We start from the raw sequence: 23,575 nt of genomic DNA on the forward strand, positions 1-23,575 counted from the left end.
TATAGCAATTTTTTTGTACCTTTATTTAACTAGGCAAATCAGTTAAGAACAAATTCTTATTTTACAATGACGACCGACCCCGTCCAAACCCTCCTGTAACCTGGGAGCCGCTGGGCCAGTTGTGCGCTGCCCTAAGGGACTCCCGATCACGGCCGGTTGTGATACAGCCCAGGATCAAACCAGGGTCTGTAGTGACACCTCTAGCACGGAGATGCAGTGCCTTAGACCGCTGCGTCACTAAGGAGTGTACTTACCAGGGCTTGACTTGGCGCTTGGTCTACTGCAGCTACAGACAGAGATGTGCTGGGCTCCATGTCATCTAATGCGAGCTCTATGTTTTCCTACGGGGGGACAGAGGGGATGACTAGGAACCAATGACAGTAACATAGATCTGAAGGGCGCCAAGTTTTTAGTTGTCTACTTTAGGAATTAGTTCATTATGTTACTCATTATCAGCTTCAGTATATACACATAATAGTAATACAATTGTTATAAACTGCTCACAAACTGTTGATAAATGGCAACAGACTATGATTATAAAACCATTGTGTACAATGGGAGTGATTAGACATCAGTTAGGACAGAGTTGTCAGGGATAATTCAGCCCTATTATGACAGGTGTATAGACTAGCATTAGAGAGTAGATCTGCTGTGTGAAGAGAAGAGGCAGTTAAAGACAGGTGTTATTCTTCATCAGCCAGCGAGGCCCAGTAAGCAGCTCCACTGCCTTGCAGCTCAACCCAGTTCATACAGCCAGTGATGAGTGAACTCGCTTTGGGCACGGCAGGGGAGGAGAAATGGCAATCATATGGGCCATAATATGGGTTCACTGTGTGACTGACAGTGTTGATGAGAGGGTGGAAACCTTGAGATCTATGAAGTTCTAATTTGCCATGGCTTACAGGAAGTAAGTGTGTTATCTTATGTCCTGTATGTGAGAATGTGCATTTGAATCCTTAAAAGTGTGTGTGTGTTTACTGTTCATATTAAGCTACCTCTTTGTATCTCTCTAGCTCCTGTACAAAGGTGCGCTGATAGAACAGTGTCTGCAGGCGCTCCTGGGTGTAGTTGTGGCAGAGCTCTTCAAAGGTGGCTCCGCGCTCCCGCTTGGCCAGGCGAGGGTTCTGGAAGCCCGGGGTGTCCACGATGAGCAGGGAGCACAGAGAGTGCTGGCTGGACTTCAGAGCACTGGCACACACACACACACACACACACACACACACACACACACACACACACACAGTCAGACCAAAAAAACAGAACCAGCTGTAGTGGTGGATGCTTGCGTCATCTCCCTCCATCTCTGGTAAAGTGGTGACTAACCGGTTGATGAGGGAGACGAGGAGGGTGAAGAGCTCTGAGTACAGCCCAGATGCCATGGCTTCTAAACACTCCATGGCTGTGGCCTTGGAACCTGGTGGGAGAATAGGTGAAAAGAGACAAATTCATAACAACGTCCCCATCATCAGATCAGACAGCATAAAGTGCCTTCTGAAAGTATTCAGACCCCTTGATTTTCCCCCACATTTTGTAACGTTACAGCCTTATTCTAAAAGGGATTTTTTTTAAATAATTATTATTATTTTTTATTTTTTTTAAATCAGCAATCTACACACAAATACCCCATAATGACAAAGTGAAAACAGGTTTTTAGAAATTCTTGCAAATTTATTACAAATATACATCTGAATTACCTTATTTACATAAGTATTCAGACCATTTGCTATGTGACTCAAAATTGAGCTCTGGTGCATCCTGTTTCCACTGATCATCCTTGAGATGCTACTACAACTTGGAGTACACGTGTGGTAAATTCAATTGACTGGACATGATTTGGAAAGGCACACATCTGTCTATATAAGTTCCCACAGTTGACTGTGTCAGAGCAAAAACCAAGCAATGTGGTCGAAGGAATTGTCCGTAGAGCTCAGAGAGAGGATTGTGTTGAGGCACAGATCTGGGGAAGGGAACCACCAAGACTCTTCCTACAGCTGGCCGCCAGGCCAAACTGAGCAATCAGGAGAGAAGGGCCTTGGTCTGGGAGGTGACCAAGAACCCGATGGTCACTCTGACAGAGCTCCAGAGTTCCTTCCAGAAGGACAACCGTCTCTGCAGCACTCCACCAATCAGGCCTTTATGGTAGAGTGGCCCAGAAGGCCCATAAAGACTCTCAAACCATGAGAAACAAGATTCTTTGGTCTGATGAAATCAAGATTGAAATCTTTGGCCGGGAAGCCAAGCGTCACGCCTGGAGGAAACCTGGCTCCGTCCCTACAGTGAAGCATGGTGGTGGCAACATCATGCTTTGGGGATGTTTTTCAGAGGCAGTGACTGTGAGACTAGTCAGAATCCAGGGAAAGATGAATGTACCAAAGTACAGAGAAATTAAAACCTGCTCTGGACCTCAGACTGGGGTGAAGGTTCACTATCCAACAGGACAACAACCCTAAGCACACAGCCAAGACAATGCAGGAGTGGGACAAGTCTCTGAATGTCCTTGAGTGACCCAGCCAGAGCCCGGACTTGAACCCGATTGAACATCTCCGGAAAGACCTGAAAATAGCTGTGCAGAGAAGGATCTGCAGAGAAGAATGGGAGAAACTCCCCAAATACATGTGTGCCATGGCTGTAATCGCTGCCAAAGGTGCTTCAACAAAGTACTGAGTAAAGTGTCTGAATACTTATGTAAATGTAATATTTCAGTTTTTTTTATTTTATAAATTTGCAACAAAAAAATCTAAAAACCTGTTTTTGATTTGTCATTATGATGGGGAAAAAATATTGAATCATTTTTAGAATACGGCTGTAACGTAACAAAATGTAGAAGATGTAAAGGGATCTGAATACTTTCCGAAAGCACTGTACATAGCAGAGGCATGGAATGCTCGGCTCACTCCAGTGAGTGTGACATTTGAAATGGGATAACTGCAGGAAACCAACTAAACCTAGTACTATTGCCCCTGAATCTGAGGTGGTAACAGAGGAAGACAGGTAAATCCCAACCATGTCTGATGGGTGGCAACATTATTGTATCCTACTGGCTCCATATTCTACTCACAAAGCAGAGTAAACTAGGAAGGTTTAGACTGACTTGTCAGCAGTGCTCAGATCAAACCACACACAACATCCACATGTATGCCTCATGGCAGTGTGCGTCTGGTAAACCTTTTGCGTAGATGAGAAAGCTATCCCATGTCAGGAAGGTTTACCAGGTGCCCAGTGCCATGAGGCATTGATGTTGTGTGTTTTGATCTAAGAACTTCTGACATGTCTGAGTCTAGCCACAAAGCAGTATAATCTAGGAAGGTTCAGAGTACAGGGCCGGAATGATACCATCTACCATATCCAGGAATAGCTACTGAGCTAAAGGTGGCTGGAGGGAGAAATCTCTGCGTTTGGGAATGGGGGACAGAGACAAGGTCAAATAAAGGCTGTGTCCAGTTCTCCTGTGATACGGTTCTGACTGCATATATGTCCTTCACAGTATGTGTGTCAACCCCTGATAAAACTGAGGTACTGTAGATGTGAAAAAAAAAATATTTGGAATGAAATTCTTATTTCAAGGGCAATGCATAAGGAAGACTTCCTAAAATCCTCCTGATATTTGTTGTATACCTACCCATCAATAACCACTATGGGACTGCGGTAGTCATTACTTGGATAAGCTTTAACATTGAGGAGCGTGTCGTGTCCCCTAGGTGATGAGCCGAGGGGCTGTGTGTGTGTAGTCCCAGGTGTACCTGAGAAGTCTCCTGCTGCATCGTCCGTCCCCTGGCGTATAGAGCTGGCTCTGGGCAGGGTGCCCTTGGCCTGGTGCTTGAAGACGGAGGAGGAGAGCTCTTCTAGAGTGCAGCCCAGCAGGTAGGCGGCCTTCTGCGCCCATTCATGACATGCAAACTGTTTCCTACCGGCTGAGACAAACAGAAATACAACCATTGTCACCTCTGCCAACAACCATGGGGACAGTATGTCTATCCACAACAGGAGAATGCAGTTATTGACAGAGGCGGTGTGTGTGGGTCAAGTCGACCCTGCCCAGGAGAACACAACTGTGATAGTAGAAGAGCTAATAACAACATCATCAGGATAGTGAAATGTAGCCTATACAAACCACATTCATGGTACTGTGCATCTAAATGGTATAAATTCTAAATTCTCCTCTACAGTCCCATTAGCTTAAAGCTTTTTTGTCAATACCATTTAACGTAGTTCTGAAAGCTCTTACATTTCTTTCAATGTTATTTTTCTCACAGCTAAGTCCTTCATCCAGACATACACATGAAATAATTACAGGGACTATCATTCCAAAGTATGAAGTTGTAGAAACACGAGCCTCGGTCTGCAAACCATGTCTGGTGGATGGGTGATGAGTGAGTGGATAGAAGTGGGTTTTAATTTCAGTGGTATTGGAGAGGAACCCTCCCTCAGACACTTAAGAGGGCGACTGACTGGGGTACATCAGACAGTTGTGCTTCTGACTGAGGCATGCTGGTATCTCCCTGTTTCATCGAGAGCGTCACATGCCACCATGTTGTGACAAGCAAGAAGGCAATTAAAGAAAAATACTTAGAACTTCATTAAAATGCTAATGACACCATGTCTGCTCACAGCGATAAAAGCACAGTCAGAACATAACAATATGGACAGGGTGTTTTTACCTTTGTCTGCGTCTGCAATGCAAGGGGTGCAGCATGCAACATGCAAGTAAGAACAGGTAGTTAGAACAGAACAGTTGGAACAACAGTAGCAATGTATACAGTACATGAAAAGACAAACACCACTAACAGCAGCAACAGGCATGTTTTAACAGGGTCTGACCAACACACTACATTCAGGAGCTTCATTGGAAAACAATGTACTGAGAGTTGAGGAGTAGAACAGCCCACACTTGTCAGAATACCCAATCAACCTCCCGTTCATTCAGATCTACTGATAGCAGGTGGATAAAGTCATGCACTTCTTTAGTGTAATGACACTGAAACTCATGATAAATAAAGGTCTATGCTGCCCTCTGTTGTTACCTAGTCAAACTGCACTGCTTATCATTAAGGTGTTTCATTAAACCTCTAACGAACTCACCCTTTCTAAACTCTCTATAAGACGACAAAGATGTTGTAGTATTATAGGAGAGGGCAGCAAGTGTTAACATATTTCCACCAAGTGGCAACTGACAGATTTTTTGGTAAATCTGATCTGGCAGATTGTAACCCAACAAATATGTATCTTTATTTTTAATTGTATTTATTTATTTAACTAGGCAAGTCAGTTAAGAACAAATTCTTATTTAAAATTACGGTCTACCCCGGCCAAACCCGGACGACACTGGGCCAATTGTGCACCGCCCTTTGGAACTCCCAATAATGGCCGTTTGTGATACAGCCTGGAATCCAATTAATCAATTAACAGCCAATTAACACTTCAGAGACAGAGAGGAAGGAGATCAAAACAGTAGAAGACATAAAAACACCCAGAACGGTGTTTGTTTGGGATCTTTTCCAATTTCCTCTAACTGACACTGCAGAGAAGGCAGCGTTAGACATTGTGAATAAGCATTCCAACTGCTCACACATTCATTTTCATTAGTACAGTGTAAACAATCCGTCTCGTTCTGGGCTGTCAGGCAAATAAACTCAGCAAAAAAAAAAGTCCTCTCACTGTCAACTGCGTTTATTTTCAGCAAACGTAACATGTGTAAATATTTGTATGAACATAAGATTCAACAACCGAGACAAACTGAACAAGTTCCACAGAAATTGAATAATGTGTCCCTGAACAAAGGGCGGGTCAAAATCAAAAGTAACAGTCAGTATCTGGTGTGGCCACCAGCTGCATTAAGTACTGCAGCACATCTCCTCCTCGTGGACTGAACCAGGTTTGCCAGTTCTTGCTGTGAGATGTTACCCCACTCTTCCACCAAAGCACCTGCAAGTTCCCGGACATTTCTGGGGGGAATGACCCTAGCCCTCACCCGCCGATCCAACAAGTCCCAGACATGCTCAATGAGATTGAGATCCGGGATCTTCGCTGGCCATGGCAGAACACTGACATTCCTGTCTTGCAGGAAATCACGCACAGAACGAGCAGTATGGCTGGTGGCATTGTCATGTCAGGATAAGCCTGCAGGAAGGGTACCACATGAGGGAGGAGGATGTGTTGAGATTGCCTGCAATGAAAACAAGCTCAGTCCGATGATGCTGTGACCCACGCCCCAGACCATGACGGACCCTCAACCTCCAAATCAATCCCGCGCCAGAGTATAGGCCTCGGTGTAACGCTCATTACTTCGACAATAAGCGCGAATCCGACCATCACCCCTGGTGAGACAAAACCGCGACTTGTCAGTGAAGAGCACTTTGACAGTCCTGTCTGGTCCAGCAACGGTGGGTTTGTGACCAGACCCATGTCTGGTGAAAACCTGCCTTACAACAGGCCTACAAGCCCTCAGTCCAGCCTCTCTCAGTCTTTTGCAGACAGTCTGAGCACTGATGGAGGGATTGTGCATTCCTGGTGTAACTCAGGCAGTTGTTGTTGCTATCCTGATGTTCGGATGTACCGATCCTGTGCAGGTGTTACACGTGGTCTGCCACTGCGAGGACAATCAGCTGTCCATCCTGTCTGCCTGTAGCGCTGTCTTAGGCGTCTCACAGTACGGACATTGCAATTTATTGCCCTGGCCACATCTGCAGTCCTCATGCCTCCTTGCAGCATGCCTAAGGCACGTTCACGCAGATGAGCAGGGACCCTGGGCATCTTTCTTTTGGTGTTTTTCAGAGTCAGTAGAAAGGCCTCTTTAGTGTCCTAAGTTTTCATAGCTGTGACCTTAATTGCCTACCGTCTGTAAGCTGTTAGTGTCTTAACGACCGTTCCCATGGTGCATGTTCATTAATTGTTTATGGTTCATTGAATAAGCATGGTAAACAGTGTAAAAACACTTTACAATGAAGATCTGTGAAGTTATTTGGATTTTTACGAATTATCTTTGAAAGACAGGGTCCTGAAAAAGGGCCGTTTATTTTTTTGCTGAATTTAGCAAACAAACACAATGGGTTGTTCTCTGCGGAGGCACATCAGCTAACAGACACTGAGAGCTTTCCAATGACAAGGCATTTAGTCAGCTTAAGGCTGAAGTTGGGCTGGGACTTTTTGCTTCTTGAGTTGGAACACTTAAAACTCTTCAGTTGTCGCCCGACTGTCTCAAACTGACACCAACCATTTTGATACTTGTGTTGCGCATGGCTGAACGGTAAAGGAATGCAATGAACATCTCTCCTGCAGATGGCAAAACATGGAATTATTGAAAGTGCTCAGACTTCACAACTGTCACATAAATGTTCTCAGCTTGAAAAGCTCCTTGAAACAAACAAAGGCCCTGGATAGATGGCAGCTGCAGCACCATGAATTGTGTTATTTCAGAATACACCCAGTGTCTCTTTGCTGAGCTTTACTCTTTCCACTACACTAAGCAAATGTATTCCATTTTTGTTGAATACAGAAAACATGCATCTGTCATGTTAGTGTTTGATGGAATATAAATACAGAATGCAGCTGCATTATTAGCCTCTGGACTGAACATCTGACATGGTCTCAGAGTAGGCTCCTTACCCTTGGTGGCTCCTGCAGCCCCTAGGTGGTAGATGGCCCCCAGGACCAGCCAGAAGGCCCTCTGCTCCTCCCCACTGATGCCCAGGACCTTCATGGCTGCCTGCAGCTTGGTGAACTGCTGGGAGGCCCGCTGCTTGTCTTCAGACTGGGCGAGCATGGGGGGAGAAACGACAGGTGTTAATATGGACTGTATTTATTAGAATTGTACCTTTATTTTAACAGGGAGTCCCATTGGGAGCTCTGCATCTTACAATTACACAACAAGTTACATAGGAAATACAGCATCCAATAAAATAAAATAAACTCGTATAAAAAGCAGTACGAGTATTCACACAAAACCAAATAAAACTTTCCTGACACAAGGTCTTTCCCACAAGGTCCTTGGGGCCCTGGGTAGAGTTACCTTGGGTTGAGGCACGATTCCGAAAGCACTGTTCTCAGCAAAGTGGTTGAAGTGCAGCTTAGTCCTGGGTAGGCAATATGAGACAAGCTGCCATTCAGTCACAATGACAAGAGTATACATGACAGAACTATGAGAGTTTCTGACCTTCAAAACTCAGACACTTTAAAGTAAATGAAGGACAGAGTGAGAGAGAGAAAGATGGAGAGGAGAAAGGTGAGAGAGGGAGCAGAGAAAGAGAGGAGAGGGAGCAATAGAGAGAGAGTTCAGCAAGTGTGTAGGTCCACTCCACACAGAGGTCTGAGGAAGATGACAGCTTACTTGAGAGAGCTGTCAGCTCCAGCCATCATATAGTAGAAGACATTGAAAGTGGACTCTCCCTCTGGCCGCCTGGTCACTCTTAGCTTCTCTAGCAGCATGGTCTGAATGGAGGCCGAGGCCACCTGACCAGCCTGGTCAACATCCAGACACACGATGTGAGAGAAGCGACTGGCATTTCCATTCATGGAGGTGGAGCTGTTCCCAAAGGCCTCCAGGATGGTGTAGACTGCCTGCCACTTTTCCGCTGGGAGACACACAGAAAAAGGCCAAATAGGAAAATAGCAGGCAAATAATGGACTTTCAAATTAAAAATGTAAATAACTTGTTCTGTAACGTACTGCATGTTCATTCCCCTCAAAACCTACCAGAGAAGGTCTTGCCAGTGCTGCCAGCGATGGTGACCAGGTACTGAACCAGGTGTTGACAATTGGTGGTCTTGCCGCTGCCGCTCTTTCCCAGTAGCACAATGGACTGGTCCTGGCGGGTGGTCAACAGATTCCTATAGGCTGACTGGGCCACACCATAGATGTGAGGAGCTGTGTCCTCCCTCCTGCACCCCTTAAACATGTGCATCACCTGGAGAGAGAGGTGAGGAGAGTGTCATTCTCACCATATAAAACATCTCCAATCATCCAACATCTCTTTCTGGTGCACATATATATTTTTGTAATTCTTTTTTTTTTTGGGGGGGGGGGGGGGGGTAGTTCAGCTTTAATATTGCAGATAGATTGTGGGTTCTATCAATGTAATTGTCTGCATCATTTCCAACCCCCCATATATATTTGTTTATGTTTTTTCCTTTATTATTTTCCCAGAACCATACCACCCCTCCCTAATTGGAGTAAACTAGTGGACAACAATACTTCTATTTCCAGCTTATACATACATTTTACAGACACAGTATTTTTTACATTAGTTATCTTATTTGTTTTTATTCCTTTTAAGTCCCACCCTTCAGCTCCCCTCAACACCTCCCATCTACAGTATTTCTTAAGACCATAGTTTGGATTTCTAATTTACATATTTTTCAACTGTGCTGTAATGTTTCACAAACATTTTGAACCTTTCAATCCTCAACATTTCTACAGTGTAAATTACAGATGAACATTTTTACTATTATTATAGTAAAAGATATATATAGAGTATATAGAGTATTATAGTATTGACCGATTGACTATGGTGGTACCCTTCCTTCCTCATGTGGTACCCTTCCTTCCTCATGTGGTACCCTTCCTTCCTCATGTGGTACCCTTCCTTCCTCATGTGGTACCCTTCCTGCAGGCTCATCCTGACATGACCCTTTTCAAGTCACCCAGGAGCGCTATCTGCAGAGTTAGCTCCAGGTAAATGTTGCAATTCTTCAGCCATTCCTAAACCTGTGACCAAAAACAAGCTAACTATGGGCAGTACCAAAACAAGTAAACTTATGATTCTGTCTATTGCAGCGAGATGGTTGTATCCCCATATATATATACATATATATACACACACACACACACACACACATATATATATATATATATAGTACCAGTCAAACGTTTGGATGGACTTGGTCTTTTTGTACTGTATGTATATATAAATAAATCAAACATTATATTGGTTGCAAGAATGTTGTATAATAATTTAAAATGTAAAAACCCTGGTGTACTTGCTACTCTCCTAGAATATATCCCCTCCCCTATCCTGCTAACCGCAGGCTCCACCCAGAACAGTACCTTCTCAGAGTACATTGAGGGAGTGCTGATGGGGTTGATAACCACCATGTTGGGTCCAGCGTGGGTGTGGATGAGGTTGCCCCCGTAGCGCTGGCGCAGGGAGTGCATCACACTGGACTCATTGAGGTACTGCAGCGAGGACAGGTCCTCCACGCGGTCAAACGATGGAGGGTTTGCCTACACACATGGGTTAGAGGACGGCGTTCAAAGAGGTGATACGGCACAGATCTTCAGATAATGACCCAATAAAAGTACTCAGATCCAATAGGAGAACAATTCAAATTAGGTGCACTACAGGGGCCAATCACCATGTACATTTTGGTGAGTTTAGGATTACCTTCTCCACATCATCCTCATCCACATCCAGCAACGAGCCGTCGCTCTCCAGTCTGATCTTGACTGTCCCCTCTGGCAGACTGCCTGGCTCCGTCTTCAACAGGGTCGCTGTGGTGACCAGTCAGAACAGATTCAGTATCATTATGATCTACAGCCACAGAGAAAATGTTTGTCTAGGCTGCATCATGTGTTATATTGAACACATTTACAAATTCAATAGCAATATGGCTTGCTACTTCAGTCAGTATATCAAGAGCAAATTGAACATGCTTAAATGTTGATCATATTGGGGTGAATGGTGGCGTTCATCTCTACTAACCCAAGGAAAATCCATCCTTATGAACCAGCCATACTTTCTCAGTCCCGTACCAGGCCTTCTCAGCAGCTACCTGCTCCTCAGTCTTCACCTGTGAGAGAGCAGGCCCAGACAGGGTTAGTACATTACTAAAAGAAGAAAAGCTAGAAGGCAGCCGCAGAGGTGTACAGTGCAGTTGGAAAATTCAGACCCCTTGACTTTTTCCACTTTGTTATGTTACAGCATTATTCTAAAATAGATTTAAAAAATGTTTAAATCCTCACCAATCTACACAAAATACCCCATAATGACAAAGCGAAAACAGGTTTCATTTTTTTGCAAAAAAAATAAAAAATACATATCTTATTTACATAACTATTCAGACCCTTTGCTAGGGAGACTCGAAATTGAGCTCAGGTGCATCCTGTCTCCATTGATCATCCTTGAGATGTTTCTACAACATGACTGGAGTCCACCTGTCGTAAATTAAGTTGATTGGACATGATTTGGAAAGGCACACACACCTGTCAAAATAAAAAAAGGTCCCATTGTTGACAGTGAATGTCAGCGCAAAAACCAAGCCATGAGGTCAAAGTAATTGTCCGTAGAGCTCTGAGACAGGATTGTGTCGAGGCACAGATCTGGGGAAGGGTACAAAACATTTCTGCAGCATCAAAGGGCCGCAAGAACACAGTGGCCTCCGTCATACTTAAATGGAAGAAGTTTGGAACCACCAAGATTCTTCCCTCTGGAGCTCTCTGACAGACAGATTTCCTCTGGAGGACAACCATCTCTGCAGCAATCTAACAATCAGGCCTTTATGGTAGAGTGGCCAGACAGAAACCACTCCTCAGTAAAAGGCACGACAGCCCGCTTGGAGTTTGCCAAAAGGCACCTAAAGACTCTCTGACCATGAGAAACAAGATTCTCTGGTCTGATGAAACCAAGATTGAACTCTTTGGCCTGAATACCAAGCGTCACGTCTGGAGGAAACCTGGCCTCATCCCTACGGTGAAGCATGGTGGTGTCAGCATTATGCTGTGGGGATGTTTTTCAGCGGCTGGGAGACTAGTCAGGATCGAGGGAAAGATGAACGGAGCAAAGTACAGAGAGATCCTTGATGAAAACCTGCTCCAGAGCGCTCAGACTGAGGCAAAGGTTCACCTTCCAACAGGATAACGACCCTAAGCACACAGCCAAGACAATGCAGGAGTGGCTTCGGGACAAGTCTCAATGTCCTTGAGTGGCCCAGCCAGAGCCCAGACTTGAACTCAATTGCACATCTCTGGAGACCTGAAAATAGCTGTGCCACGACACTCCCCATCCAACCTGACAGAGCCTGAGAGGACCTGCATAGAATGGGAGAAACCCCCCAAATACAGGTGTACTAAGCTTATAGCGTCATACCAAAGAAGACGAGGCTGAAATCGCTGCCAAAGATGCTTCAACTAAGTGCTGCGTAAACGGTCTGAATACTAATTAAAATGTGATTTCAGTTTTTTATACATTTGCACAAAAAAAGTTTTAACAAACTGTTTTGCTTTGTCCTTATGGGGTATCATGTGTAGATTGATAAAAAAAAAAACATGTTCTCATCAATTTTATAATAAGGCTGTAACGTAACAAAATGTATAAAATGTGAAGGGGTCTGAATACTTCCCGAATGCACTAAACTCTCAGATGGAATATGTGAATGAATGGTCAGTGTTTGCCCAGTATTAATCTTCCTCTAGTGTTTACTGTGACTGCATCAAGGCCTGCAGGTGACACGTCTACTGGCAATATGGTGTTCTATTGTATACCTAAGTAAAGGCTTAGGAGATGCCAGTCTTCTATGCTTCATCTCTCAAAACACCCTGAGAGTCAATTACACGGGTGAGGAAAGTGCCACTTGGTTGAGAGAAGAAAAATCTGTGACCTCGAACAACCTAGAAGTAGGTCCCTTGAAGATATTACAGTACATGCAAAGACGCTACCATCAAAACGCACACAGTGATGTTTCACTTACATCGGAGGCTGGCTTGGTTTCAACCTGCCAGAGGAGGCTGATCAAACCCAGAACTGAAGCTTAGTTTACATGCAAGAACATCACACATCTCTACCACTAACATCTTTCCTCTGTCTACAGACAAAATAATCTCTTCAGCCTAAAGCTCAGCAGACATCAGTATTAGCAAATAATTAGAAAGACTGTCAGCAATGTACAGGAATCTACTGAAGGCAAACAAAGGTAAAACAAGACTTCCCTTTTGCCGCCAGAATGAAAAGCACAAACTGTAAGCCATGGTAGCGGCCTAGAAGTCATGGGCTGAGCAGTGAGAGTTGGTGACGGAAAGGAGGGAGAAAGAGAGGGCGGTAGATGGAGAGATCGACAGAAAGTCTGAAAGTGATAGAAAGTAGGAGATGATATGAGGAAGGACTGATGACAATGAGTGAATGCTCAGGGTAGGGGGGGGGTAGGGTAGGGGTTGAGGACTGGTGTCTTCACACTAGCTACTACCAACAGGGCAGTAGGAACATGCAGGCTGAGGCAGCACTAAGGACAGAAGACAGAAGGAACAGGATGGAATGGATACATATGGTACAGGTTAGTGATGGGCATCCCGGCTCTTTAGGCTCCCAAACGGCTCTTTAAAAAATATGTTTTGTATTTTTTCAAGTCAAACAGTTTGCGATAGAGTATGATTTAATTACAATTGTTTTAACACCAATCATAGTCAAACTATCTTAACCACAATGTATTTAAAAATGCATTGGCTTGTTATGAGAAAGAATGCTATTAAACATTTGCATTTAAAATATTACTTTTTAATGTATATAAACAAAGTGCATATAAATCTAACAATTCAAAACAAATACAATCTGAATAACATGATAATATAATATTGCACCATATCAAAGAAAAATAAAACAGCAATGTGTAAAACTGCAGCATCCAACCTAAAACATTAAAACTGGTCCCTCTTTTCTCTCTCTTCTTTATTATTTATGTTATTACCAGCAGCACACAGCAATGCTGACCATATTTAGCTTTTATGAGAGATTTGCATTCAGAAATGCAAGCTGCCTCACTTGAGGGGCTGATGCAGTTTCTCTTAGTAATTATTTTGTCCTGTTTTCGAGAAGACCCGCTCAGAGGGACAGATGTGGCCACTATGCAGAGTCTCCCTGTCATGACTTTAGTAAGCCGTGGGTAGACAGAGGCCTTGTTCTTCCACCATTCCTTCGTGCTGCATCTCCAGTTGCTCTCTCGTCAAACAGCATCCAAACAGCAGACGCTTGTGGCACTACTGCTGGTGCTTCTGCTACATCTGATCCCTCTTCCTGTTGCCCAGGTGGCTGAGCCAGCTGACTGCCCCGCCCTGCTGCGGAGGTTATTCTTTGAAGAGCCTCATCAATCGCTCTGGCATCACTGAAGGCTAACTTCCTAAACCTGGGGTCACGCATCTTTGGTTCATCGGTTGACCCTGCGTGTCTGATTGACAGGAACAACAGATGAGGCTGTTAGTCTGAGCAGACAGTCAGAACGAATGTGTGCGCTTGAGCATTTAGGCCTATATAATTGTATTTATTTTTTCATTCTTTGAATTAGTTCATTCAAATCTTTTGATTATTCATATCTCTTAATTTTTTTATTCGGCTCTTCTGATATGCGAGCCAGCTCCCAACGTTCACCTACATGAGCCGGCTCTTAGTGATGGGTCGTTCGCGAACGAGTCGTCTCTAGTACAGGGAGACAGGAGATACGAGGATACCTCAGGGTGACAGGACATCACTTTACATTCACACTATGGAAATAGATCAACCTTTTGCAAATATTTTTTTTAATCTAAAAATAAAATAAATACATTGACAGCTATAGTAATCATGATATGTTCAAATATTCTATTCTGCTCTTAGTACTTTAGTCAAATATGTCCAGTGGTGATTTTAGCATGTAAATCTTGGTGGGCCATACCCCCCCCCCCCCCCCCCAAAAAAAATATGTGTTATGCCAGCAAAGTAACTACAACAATAATAAACAACACATTAATTGTACTATAACAGTGACAAACGATGCCCACAAACTGTTAGGGCCTACATAAAGCTGTCCCAACTGCAGAGTCCCAACACCTTATCACTGCTACACTTGGCCATCAGTGGAGCCTTGTCAGGCAGCGAAACAGTTCATTCAGCCTAATTTACTGCCTTTAAAATATACATAAAAGTGATTTGGCTGACTTGCTTAAACAAACGTGGTTTCTACTGACAATTAAGACGTACAAACTACAGCATATGGGGACGACGAGCGGATAAGGAGCAATCCGTCATTTCGATTAAGACATTAATGAGCGAACTAGGATGGACATACTGTAGTCAATAACTATTTGTTCAACACTTTTGAAATGTAGAGTGACAAAATTCAGAACATGGGCCGTTCTTAGTGTTCTCCCTGTACACCAAGTCAGAACCTTAGGATAAATAAGGGGGGCATATAAGCAGACAATGAAAGCTCTTATAATATTTGATGCTGACATTTCTCCAAAAACAGGCTATAGGCTAAAATGTGCACCACCAAGTCAGAACAGTAGGCTAAATTGAGGGGAAAATCGACCAAATTATTAGGGTGAGGCGCATGGGCTACTAACAGCTTACTGCACAACATACACTTAGTATTACTTTCTTAGCTACAGTATACATTTCTGAGTGATTAAAACATAACAAAATCAAATGGGGGACCCATGCCATTACATTTTGGGAATACCCGTTTTTATTTTGGTGGTTGTTATGTTTTAAATGACTCAGATAGCATAAGAACACGGCATAAGCCATGGCAAAATGTTGAGAATTGCAGGAAATTTACGTAAACTGCAGAATTTGGTCTCTGTGGACAAGAGGGCCTCTAAAAATTTTGCTCATAGACCACGCCATTGGTCACGTACGTGACCATGCCGCCCCCACAACGCTAACTATGCCACCACTGCTAAAAAAATTCCTAGGGGAAAACGCTTAAGTCAAACCCCTCGGCCCTTTCAAACCATACACAGAAGAAGTAGGATAAAGACAGAACTACATTCATGAGGGGTCAAACCAACAGGACCACAGCATGAAAGTGATAAACACAACTGCAAGAATCAGTCATGCCAATGACTGAGCCAATGAAGAGCTCATCTTGACTTAGAATCATTAGTTTGGACAAATTATGTATTCAGCATATAAAAGGCATCGGAAAAGCATTGATCAGTAGATTTTAGCCTCAGTTCACAGACCACCACTAGAGGGACATCTTACTTTGCTCTTCATTCACTCAGTTTCACTTTGCTTCTAACGCCACACGAGGGAGCTATAGCCCAAAAACATTTAGGTCTGCTTCTTCAATTCTAGGAAGGTTTCAGTTACTGCCCTATATTCAAAATTCATATGAATAGTCATTACCTGAATTAGAGTTGAAAAATACATCACACTACATTGATAACTGTACATATTTAGCCTATCGCTGAGAAAAAATGAATGCAGAATAAAATTCCCCTAAATAAAAAGCTACTTTTTTAAAATATATTTTTTTAAATGCCCTGTGAGAAAGGGTGACACATAACACATGGTCTATGCCTGGCCTGGAGGGAGAGCAGAGTGTTCAGCTTCTGATTGGGTGTGGTGGGCAGGAGGAGTGGCTCCAGGAGGATAACATGGAACTGCAGTACAGGCTAGACCAAACTGCTGTAACACAGCAGACAGATTCCATCCCCACAGTGCACGTGTGTGTGTGTGTGTGTGTGTGTGTGTGTGTGTGTGTGTGTGTGTGTGTGTGTGTGTGTGTGTGTGTGTGTGTGTGTGTGTGTGTGTGTGTGTGTGTGTGTGTGTGTGTGTGTGGTGAACGTGAGTGACAGCATGTGGCTGACTGTCTACACATGTTGAAACTGAAGCAGGACCCATGGGATTTATGAGATGTGATTCTGTCATGACCATGACCCAGACTATACAGTCACAGTAAATACAGACCTGATTACAACACTCATAGAAAGCAGGACGAGAGTTAACATTAAACACACCATGCAGATGGGGAGTAGCCTACAAACATTCTGATAACACTCTGTTAGAAAGAGGTGGGATCACACGCAAGGCTGACAAATGACTTACGAGGAAGTGATTCTCAAGCTCAATTAACAAGGTGTAAATGAGCCTTTATTACAGGGATGTTAGATTATAACATGGCAAAGAGTTATTGTATTCAGCTGGTGAGAATAGAGTCATTTACGAAGGAGGTGAAAAGACACTTAAACACGTTAAAACTGCCTCATCATTTGGGAGAGCAAAGTGTGAGTGGAAGCAGAAGGGAAATGGAAGCAGACAGACAGGGAGAGCCTGAGAGGAGTGTCAGAGAGACAGAGGGAACCGTGTTAGAGACAAAGAGGTCACTGCCAACAGGCTATGGTCTCAGAGACATGCGAGGATACATTTGTGCTGTTGTCTGTGCCCAATAATGTTTGTACCATGCTTTGTGCAGCTACCATGTTGTGCTGCTGCCATTTTGCTACCATGTTTTTGTCATGTTGTGTTGCTACCGTGCTGTATTATCATGTGTTGCTACCATGCGTTGCTGCCATGCATGTTGTCATCTTAGGTCTCTATGTAGTGTTGTCTCCCTTGTCGTGATGTGTGTTTTGTCCCATTATTTCATTTTTAATTCCAGCCCCCCTCCCCGCAGGAGGCCTTTTGCCTTCTGGTAGGCCGTCATTGTAAATAAGAACTGACTTGCCTAGTTAAATAAAAGGTTAAATATATATATATATATCCTTAGTGGCAGTGAGGGGAGCATGGTGTGCCTCTTGTTTTATTTATATATATATATATATATATATATATATATATATAAATAAAACAAGAGGCACACCATGCTCCCCTCACTGCCACTAAGGACTCCATTTTGTACCCTTCAGCCTGCCACTCAGGGCACTGCACGACACATCTTCTCAGTCCACACGCACACCATCTCTCAAAACCCTCACACACGTGGCAGTATGGATCCATTCACTGGTCTGAATAGATGGGTGTGAGGGAGAGCATGGAGAGGGGGGCAGAGAGACCCACACACTGAGAAATAGAACAGATTCATCCCAAGGTGCACCACACTAGGGGTGGGACTGGATGATAAAAAGCAATTACAAGACCACATTTCACTTTCTCTCACTTTCAGGGCAATGACAATAGCTTTGTAGACCATTCCAGAAACAAAACACACATTGATTATTAAGAGCAATGGCAGCCACCATCAAAAATCTGAAAAACTGAGGGTGTCTGTATAAGTACTGATGTTTAAACACAGCTGAAAGAGGAAGACTATGTCGTGGAAATTCCTCAGCAGTCCAACAAACACACTGTTCAGACAACCACACATCTTTGTTCATGAACTTTTCTTGAGAGATACGTAAATGCAAATATCATTACCTTCCTGATTTAACTGGCTGGCCTATGTGAGGGGGCAATGTGGAGCTTGACTGGCTACAGTGGTAGGGTTCATGACCTCTGGCTACAGCCTCTGTCCTATGATAATAAGAACACTTGTGTTAATCTCTTCTTTACAATGAGGAGGAGGAAGTGGTCACTGTAGTCCAGCCCCTCCAGTAAACCTGACAGCTCTATTATTAGCCGTGGAGCCCGGCCCATCTAATCCCAGCGTCTGTACTAATGCTGAGTGTTTACTGTGACAGCCTAGCATCGCCTCACTGGGACTGGAGATGTTATTGAACTGATTCGAAGTGGATTTAACAAGTGACATCAATAAGGAATCATAGCTTGTTAAATCCACTTTGAATCAGTGTAGCTGAAGGGGTGGAGACAGGTTAACGAAGGATTTTTAAGCCTTGAGACAATTGATACATGGATTCTGTCAAGAACAGCAATGTTGCAGTTCTTGACACAAACCGGTGCACCTGGCACCTACTACCATACCCCATTCAAAAGGCACTTAAATCTTTTGTCTTGCCCATTCACCCTCTGAATGGCACACATACAGAATCCATGTATCAAGAACTACAACACTGCTGGGGTTTTCACGCTCAAGTTACCCGTATGTATCAAGAATGGTCCACCACCCAAAGGACATCCAGCCAACTTGACAACTGGGGAAAGCATTGGAGTCAAAATGGTCCAGGATCCCTGTGGAACACTTTCAACATCTTGTAGAGTCCCTGACCTGATTAATTGAAGCTGTTCTGAGAGCAAAGGGGTGGGGGGGTGCAACTCAATATTCTGAAGGTGTTCACACACAGAACAAAAATATGAAAACGCAACATTTTCAAAGATTTTACTGAGTTAAGTTCACATGAGGAAATCAGTCAATAGAAATAAATTCATTAGGCACTAATCTATGGATTTCACATGACAGGGAATACAGACATTCATCTCTTAGTCAGATACCTTAATAAAATACGGCCGTGGATCAGAAAACCAGTCAGTATCTGGTGTGACTGTACTCACATTCTACCATACCCTTGTCTGTACATTATGCCTTGAATCTATTCTACCACGCCCAGAAATCTGCTACATTTTATTCTGTCCCCAGAGCACTAGACGACCAGTTCTTATAGCCTTTAGCCGTACCGTTATCCCACTCCTCCGGTGATGTAGAGGTTAACCCAAGCCCTGTAGCCCCCAGTTCCACTCCTATTTCCCAGGCGCTATCACATGTTGACTTTGTAACCATAAAAACCTTGGTTTTATGCATGTTAACATCAGAAGCCTCATCCCTAAGTAAGTTTTATTCACTGCTTTAGCACACTCCGCCAACCCTGATGTCCTAGCTGTGTCTGAATCCTGGCTTAGGAAGGCCACCAAAAATTCTGACATTTCCATGTCCAAGTACAACATTTTCCTCCAAGATAGAACTGCCAAAGTGGGTGGAGTTGCAATCTACTGCAGAGATAGCCTGCAGAGTTCTGTCATACTATCCAGGTCTGTGCCCAAACAGTTCGAGATTCTACTTTTAAAAATCCACCTTTAAAAGAAATAAATCTCTCACTGTGTGCCACCCCCAACCCCTCTTTGTATGCTGCTGCTACTCTGTTTATCATATATGCATAGTCACTTTAACTATACATTCATGTACATACTACCTCAATTGGGTCGACCAAACAGCCCAGTTAGCCAATGTGCGGGAGCACTATCTGCATTGTGTCCTGCCACCCACCACCCGCCAACCCCTCTTTTACACTACTCCTACTCTGTTCATCATATATGCATAGTCACTTTAACCATATCTACATGTACATACTACCTCAATCAGCCCAACTAACCGGTGTCTGTATGTAGCCTCACTACCTTTATAGAGAAAATGGCGCCACACCAAACTGGAACTCTTCCGACTAGCTTGGAAAGACAGTACCGTGCAGTATAGAAGAGCCCTCACTGCTGCTCGATCATCCTATTTTTCCAACTTAAATTTAGGAAAATAAGAACAATCCAAAATTAATTTTTGATACTGTCGCAAAGCTAACTAAAAAGCAGTATTCCCCAAGTGATGATGGCTTTCACTTCAGCATTAATAAATTCATGAACTTCTTTGAGGAAAAGATCATGATCATTAGAAAGCAAATTACAGACTCCTCTTTAAATCTGCGTATTCCTCCAAAGCTCAGATGTCCTGAGTCTGCACAACTCTGCCAGGACCTAGGATCAAGAGAGACACTTAAGTGTTTTAGTACTATCTCTTGACACAATGATGAAAATAATCATGGCCTCTAAACCTTCAAGCTGCATACTGGACCCTATTCCAACTAAACTACTGAAAGAGCTGCTTCCTGTGCTCGGCCCTCCTATGTTGAACATAATAAATGGCTCTCTATCCGCCGGATGTGTACCAAACTCACTAAAAGTGGCAGTAATAAAGCCTCTCTTGAAAAAGCCAAACCTTGACCCGGAAAATATAAAAAACTAAAAATCGGCCTATATCGAATCTTCCATTCCTCTCAAAAAATTTAGAAAAAGCTGTTGCGCAGCAACTCACTGCCTTCCTGAAGACAAACCATGTATACGAAATGCTTCAGTCTGGTTTTAGAGCCCATCATAGCACAGACTGCACTTGTGAAGGTGGTAAATTACCTTTTAATGGTGTCAGACCGAGGCTCTGCATCTGTCCTCGTGCTCCTAGACCTTAGTGCTGCCTTTGATACCATCGATCACCACATTCTTTTGGAGAGATTGGAAACCCAAATTGGTCTACACGGACAAGTTCTGGCCTGGTTTAGATCTTATCTGTCGGAGAGATATCAGTTTGTCTCTGTGAATGGTTTGTCCTCTGACAAATCAACTGTACATTTCAGTGTTCCTCAAGGTTCTGTTTTGGGACCACTATAACATGGTGAAGTCCCAAAATTGCCCTCGCTAGAAGCCTGTGTTTCAGACATAAGGAAGTGGATGGCTGCAAACGTTCTACTTTTAAACTCAGACAAAACAGAGATGCTTGTTCTAGGTCCCAAGAAAGAAAGAGATCTTCTGTTGAATCTGACAATTAATCTTGATGGTTGTACAGTCGTCTCAAATAAAACTGAAGGCGTTACTCTGGACACTGATCTCTCTTTTGACGAACATATCAAGACTGTTTCAAGGACAGCTTTTTTCCTTCTAGGTAGCATTGCAAAAATCTAAAACTTTGTCCAAAAATGATGCAGAAAAAGTAATCCATGATTTTGTTACTTCTAGGTTAGACTACTGCAATGCTCTACTTTCCGACTACCTGGATAAAGCACTAAATAAACTTCAGTTAGGATTCTAGCATCCGTATTTAGCACTGACTAGAACCCAAAAATTTGATCATATTACTCCAGTGCTAGCCTCCCTACACTGGCTTCCTGTTAAGGCAAGGGCTGATTTCAAGGTTTTACTGTTAACCTACAAAGCGTTACATGGGCTTGCTCCTACCTATCTTTCCGATTTGGTCCTGCCGTACAACCCTACACATACGCTACGGTCACAAGACGCAGGCCTCCTAATTGTCCCTAGAATTTCTAAGCAAACAGCTGGAGGCAGGGGTTTCTCCTATAGATCTCCATTTTTATAGAACGCTCTGCCTACCCATGTGAGAGACGCAGACTCGGTCTCAACCTTTAAGTCTTTACTGAAGACTCATCTCTTCAGTGGGTCATATGATTGAGTGTAGTCTGGCCCAGGAGTGTGAAGGTGAACGGAAAGGCGCTGGAGCAACGAACCGCCCTTGCTGTCCCTGCCTGGCCGGTTCCCCTCTCTCCACTGGGATTCTCTGCCTCTAACCCTATTACAGTGGCTGAGTCACTGGCTTACTGGTGCTCTTTCATGCCGTCCCTAGGAGGGGTGCGTCACTTGAGTGGGTTGAGTTAATGACGTGATCTTCCTGTCTGGGTTGGCGCCCCCCTTTGGGTTGTGCCGTGGCGGAGATCTTTGTGGGCTATACTCGGCCTTGTCTCAGGATGGTAAGTTGGTGGTTGAAGGTATCCCTCTAGTGGTGTGGGGGCTGTGCATTGGCAAAGTGGGTGGGGTTATATCCTGCTTGTTTGGCCCTGTCCGGTGGTATCATCGGATGGGGCCACAGTGTCTCCTGACCCCTACTGTCTCAGCCTCCAGTATTTATGCTGCAGTAGTTTGTGTTGGGGGGCTAGGGTCAGCTTGTTATATCTGGAGTACTTCTCCTGTCTTATCCGGTGTCCTGTGTGAATTTAAGTATGCTCTCTCTAATTCTCTCCTTCTTTCTCTCTCGGAGGACCTGAGCCCTAGGACATTTGAACATCTTGGCCATGTTCTGTTATAATCTCCACCCGGCACAGCCAGAAGAGGACTGGCCACCCCTCATAGCCTGGTTCCTCTCTAGGTTACTTCCTAGGTTTTGGCCTTTCTAGGGAGTTTTTCTTAGCCACCGTGCTTCTACACCTGCATTGCTTGCTGTTTTAGGCTGGGTTTCTGTACAGCACTTTAAGATATCAGCTGATGTCAGGGCTATATAAATAAATTTGATAAACTCCCAACTGTATATAGCCTGTCTTTTTACTGTTGTTTTATTTCTTTACTTACCCATTGTTCACCTATTACCTTTTTTGCACTTTTGGTTAGAGCCTGTAAGTAAGCATTTCACTGTAAGGTCTACACCTGTTGTATTCGGTGCACGTGAGAAATAAACTTTGATTTGAGGAAACTGTCACTGACGATAAATCTACGATAATCAGGAATTTCAATAAGCATTTTTCTACGGCTGGCCATGCTTTCCACCTGGCTACCCCGGTCAACAGCTCTACACCCCTCACAGCAACTTGCCCAAGCCTCCCCTATTTCTCCTTCACCCAAATCCAGACAGCTGATGTTCTGAAAGAGCTGCAAAAACTGGACCCCTACAAATCAGCTGGGCTAGACAATCTGGACCCTCTCTAAAATGATCCACCGCAATTGTTGCAACCCCTATTACTAGCCTGTTCAAACTCTTTCGGATCGTCAGATCCCCAAAGATTTGAAAGCTGCCGCGGTCATCCCCCTCTTCAAAGGGGGAGACACTCTTGACCCAAACTGTTAGACCTATATCTATCCTACCCTGCCGTTAAGGTCTTCGAAAGCCAAGTGAACAAACAGATCACCGACCATTTCAAATCCCACCGTACGTTCGCCGCTATGCAATCTGGTTTCCGAGCTGGTCATGGGGCACCTCAGCCATGCTCAAGGTGCTAAACGATATCATAACCGCCATCGATAAAAGACAATACTGTGCAGCTGTATTCATTAACCTGGTCAAGGCTTTCGACTCTGTCAATCACCACATTCTAAATCGGCAAACTCAACAGCCTTGGTTTATCAAATGACTGCCTCGCCTGGTTCACCAACTACTTCTCAGACAGAGTTCAGTGTGTCAAATCGGAGAGCCTGTTGTCCGGACCTCTGGCAGTGCCACAGGGTTCAGTTCTCGGGCAGACT

General features: G+C 43.9%; 1 protein-coding gene across 1 annotated transcript in view; it reads right to left on the reverse strand.

The window, feature by feature from the left end:
• Nucleotides 1-23,575, reverse strand: part of LOC129815409 (unconventional myosin-XVIIIa-like) — a 102,667-nt gene that overhangs the window by 59,718 nt on the left and 19,374 nt on the right. The window contains exons 3-13 of the mRNA XM_055869209.1: nt 10,694-10,781; nt 10,376-10,482; nt 10,039-10,215; nt 8,689-8,899; nt 8,324-8,567; nt 8,006-8,069; nt 7,603-7,747; nt 3,741-3,911; nt 1,324-1,414; nt 996-1,188; nt 255-341 (exon numbers count right to left, since the gene is read on the reverse strand). Of these exons, the coding sequence (XP_055725184.1) occupies nt 255-341; nt 996-1,188; nt 1,324-1,414; nt 3,741-3,911; nt 7,603-7,747; nt 8,006-8,069; nt 8,324-8,567; nt 8,689-8,899; nt 10,039-10,215; nt 10,376-10,482; nt 10,694-10,781 (1,578 nt within the window). The remainder of the gene's footprint in view (nt 1-254; nt 342-995; nt 1,189-1,323; nt 1,415-3,740; nt 3,912-7,602; nt 7,748-8,005; nt 8,070-8,323; nt 8,568-8,688; nt 8,900-10,038; nt 10,216-10,375; nt 10,483-10,693; nt 10,782-23,575) is intronic.

This window comes from Salvelinus fontinalis, chromosome 2 (assembly GCF_029448725.1).
Source record: "Salvelinus fontinalis isolate EN_2023a chromosome 2, ASM2944872v1, whole genome shotgun sequence".
Taxonomy (NCBI): domain Eukaryota; kingdom Metazoa; phylum Chordata; class Actinopteri; order Salmoniformes; family Salmonidae; genus Salvelinus; species Salvelinus fontinalis.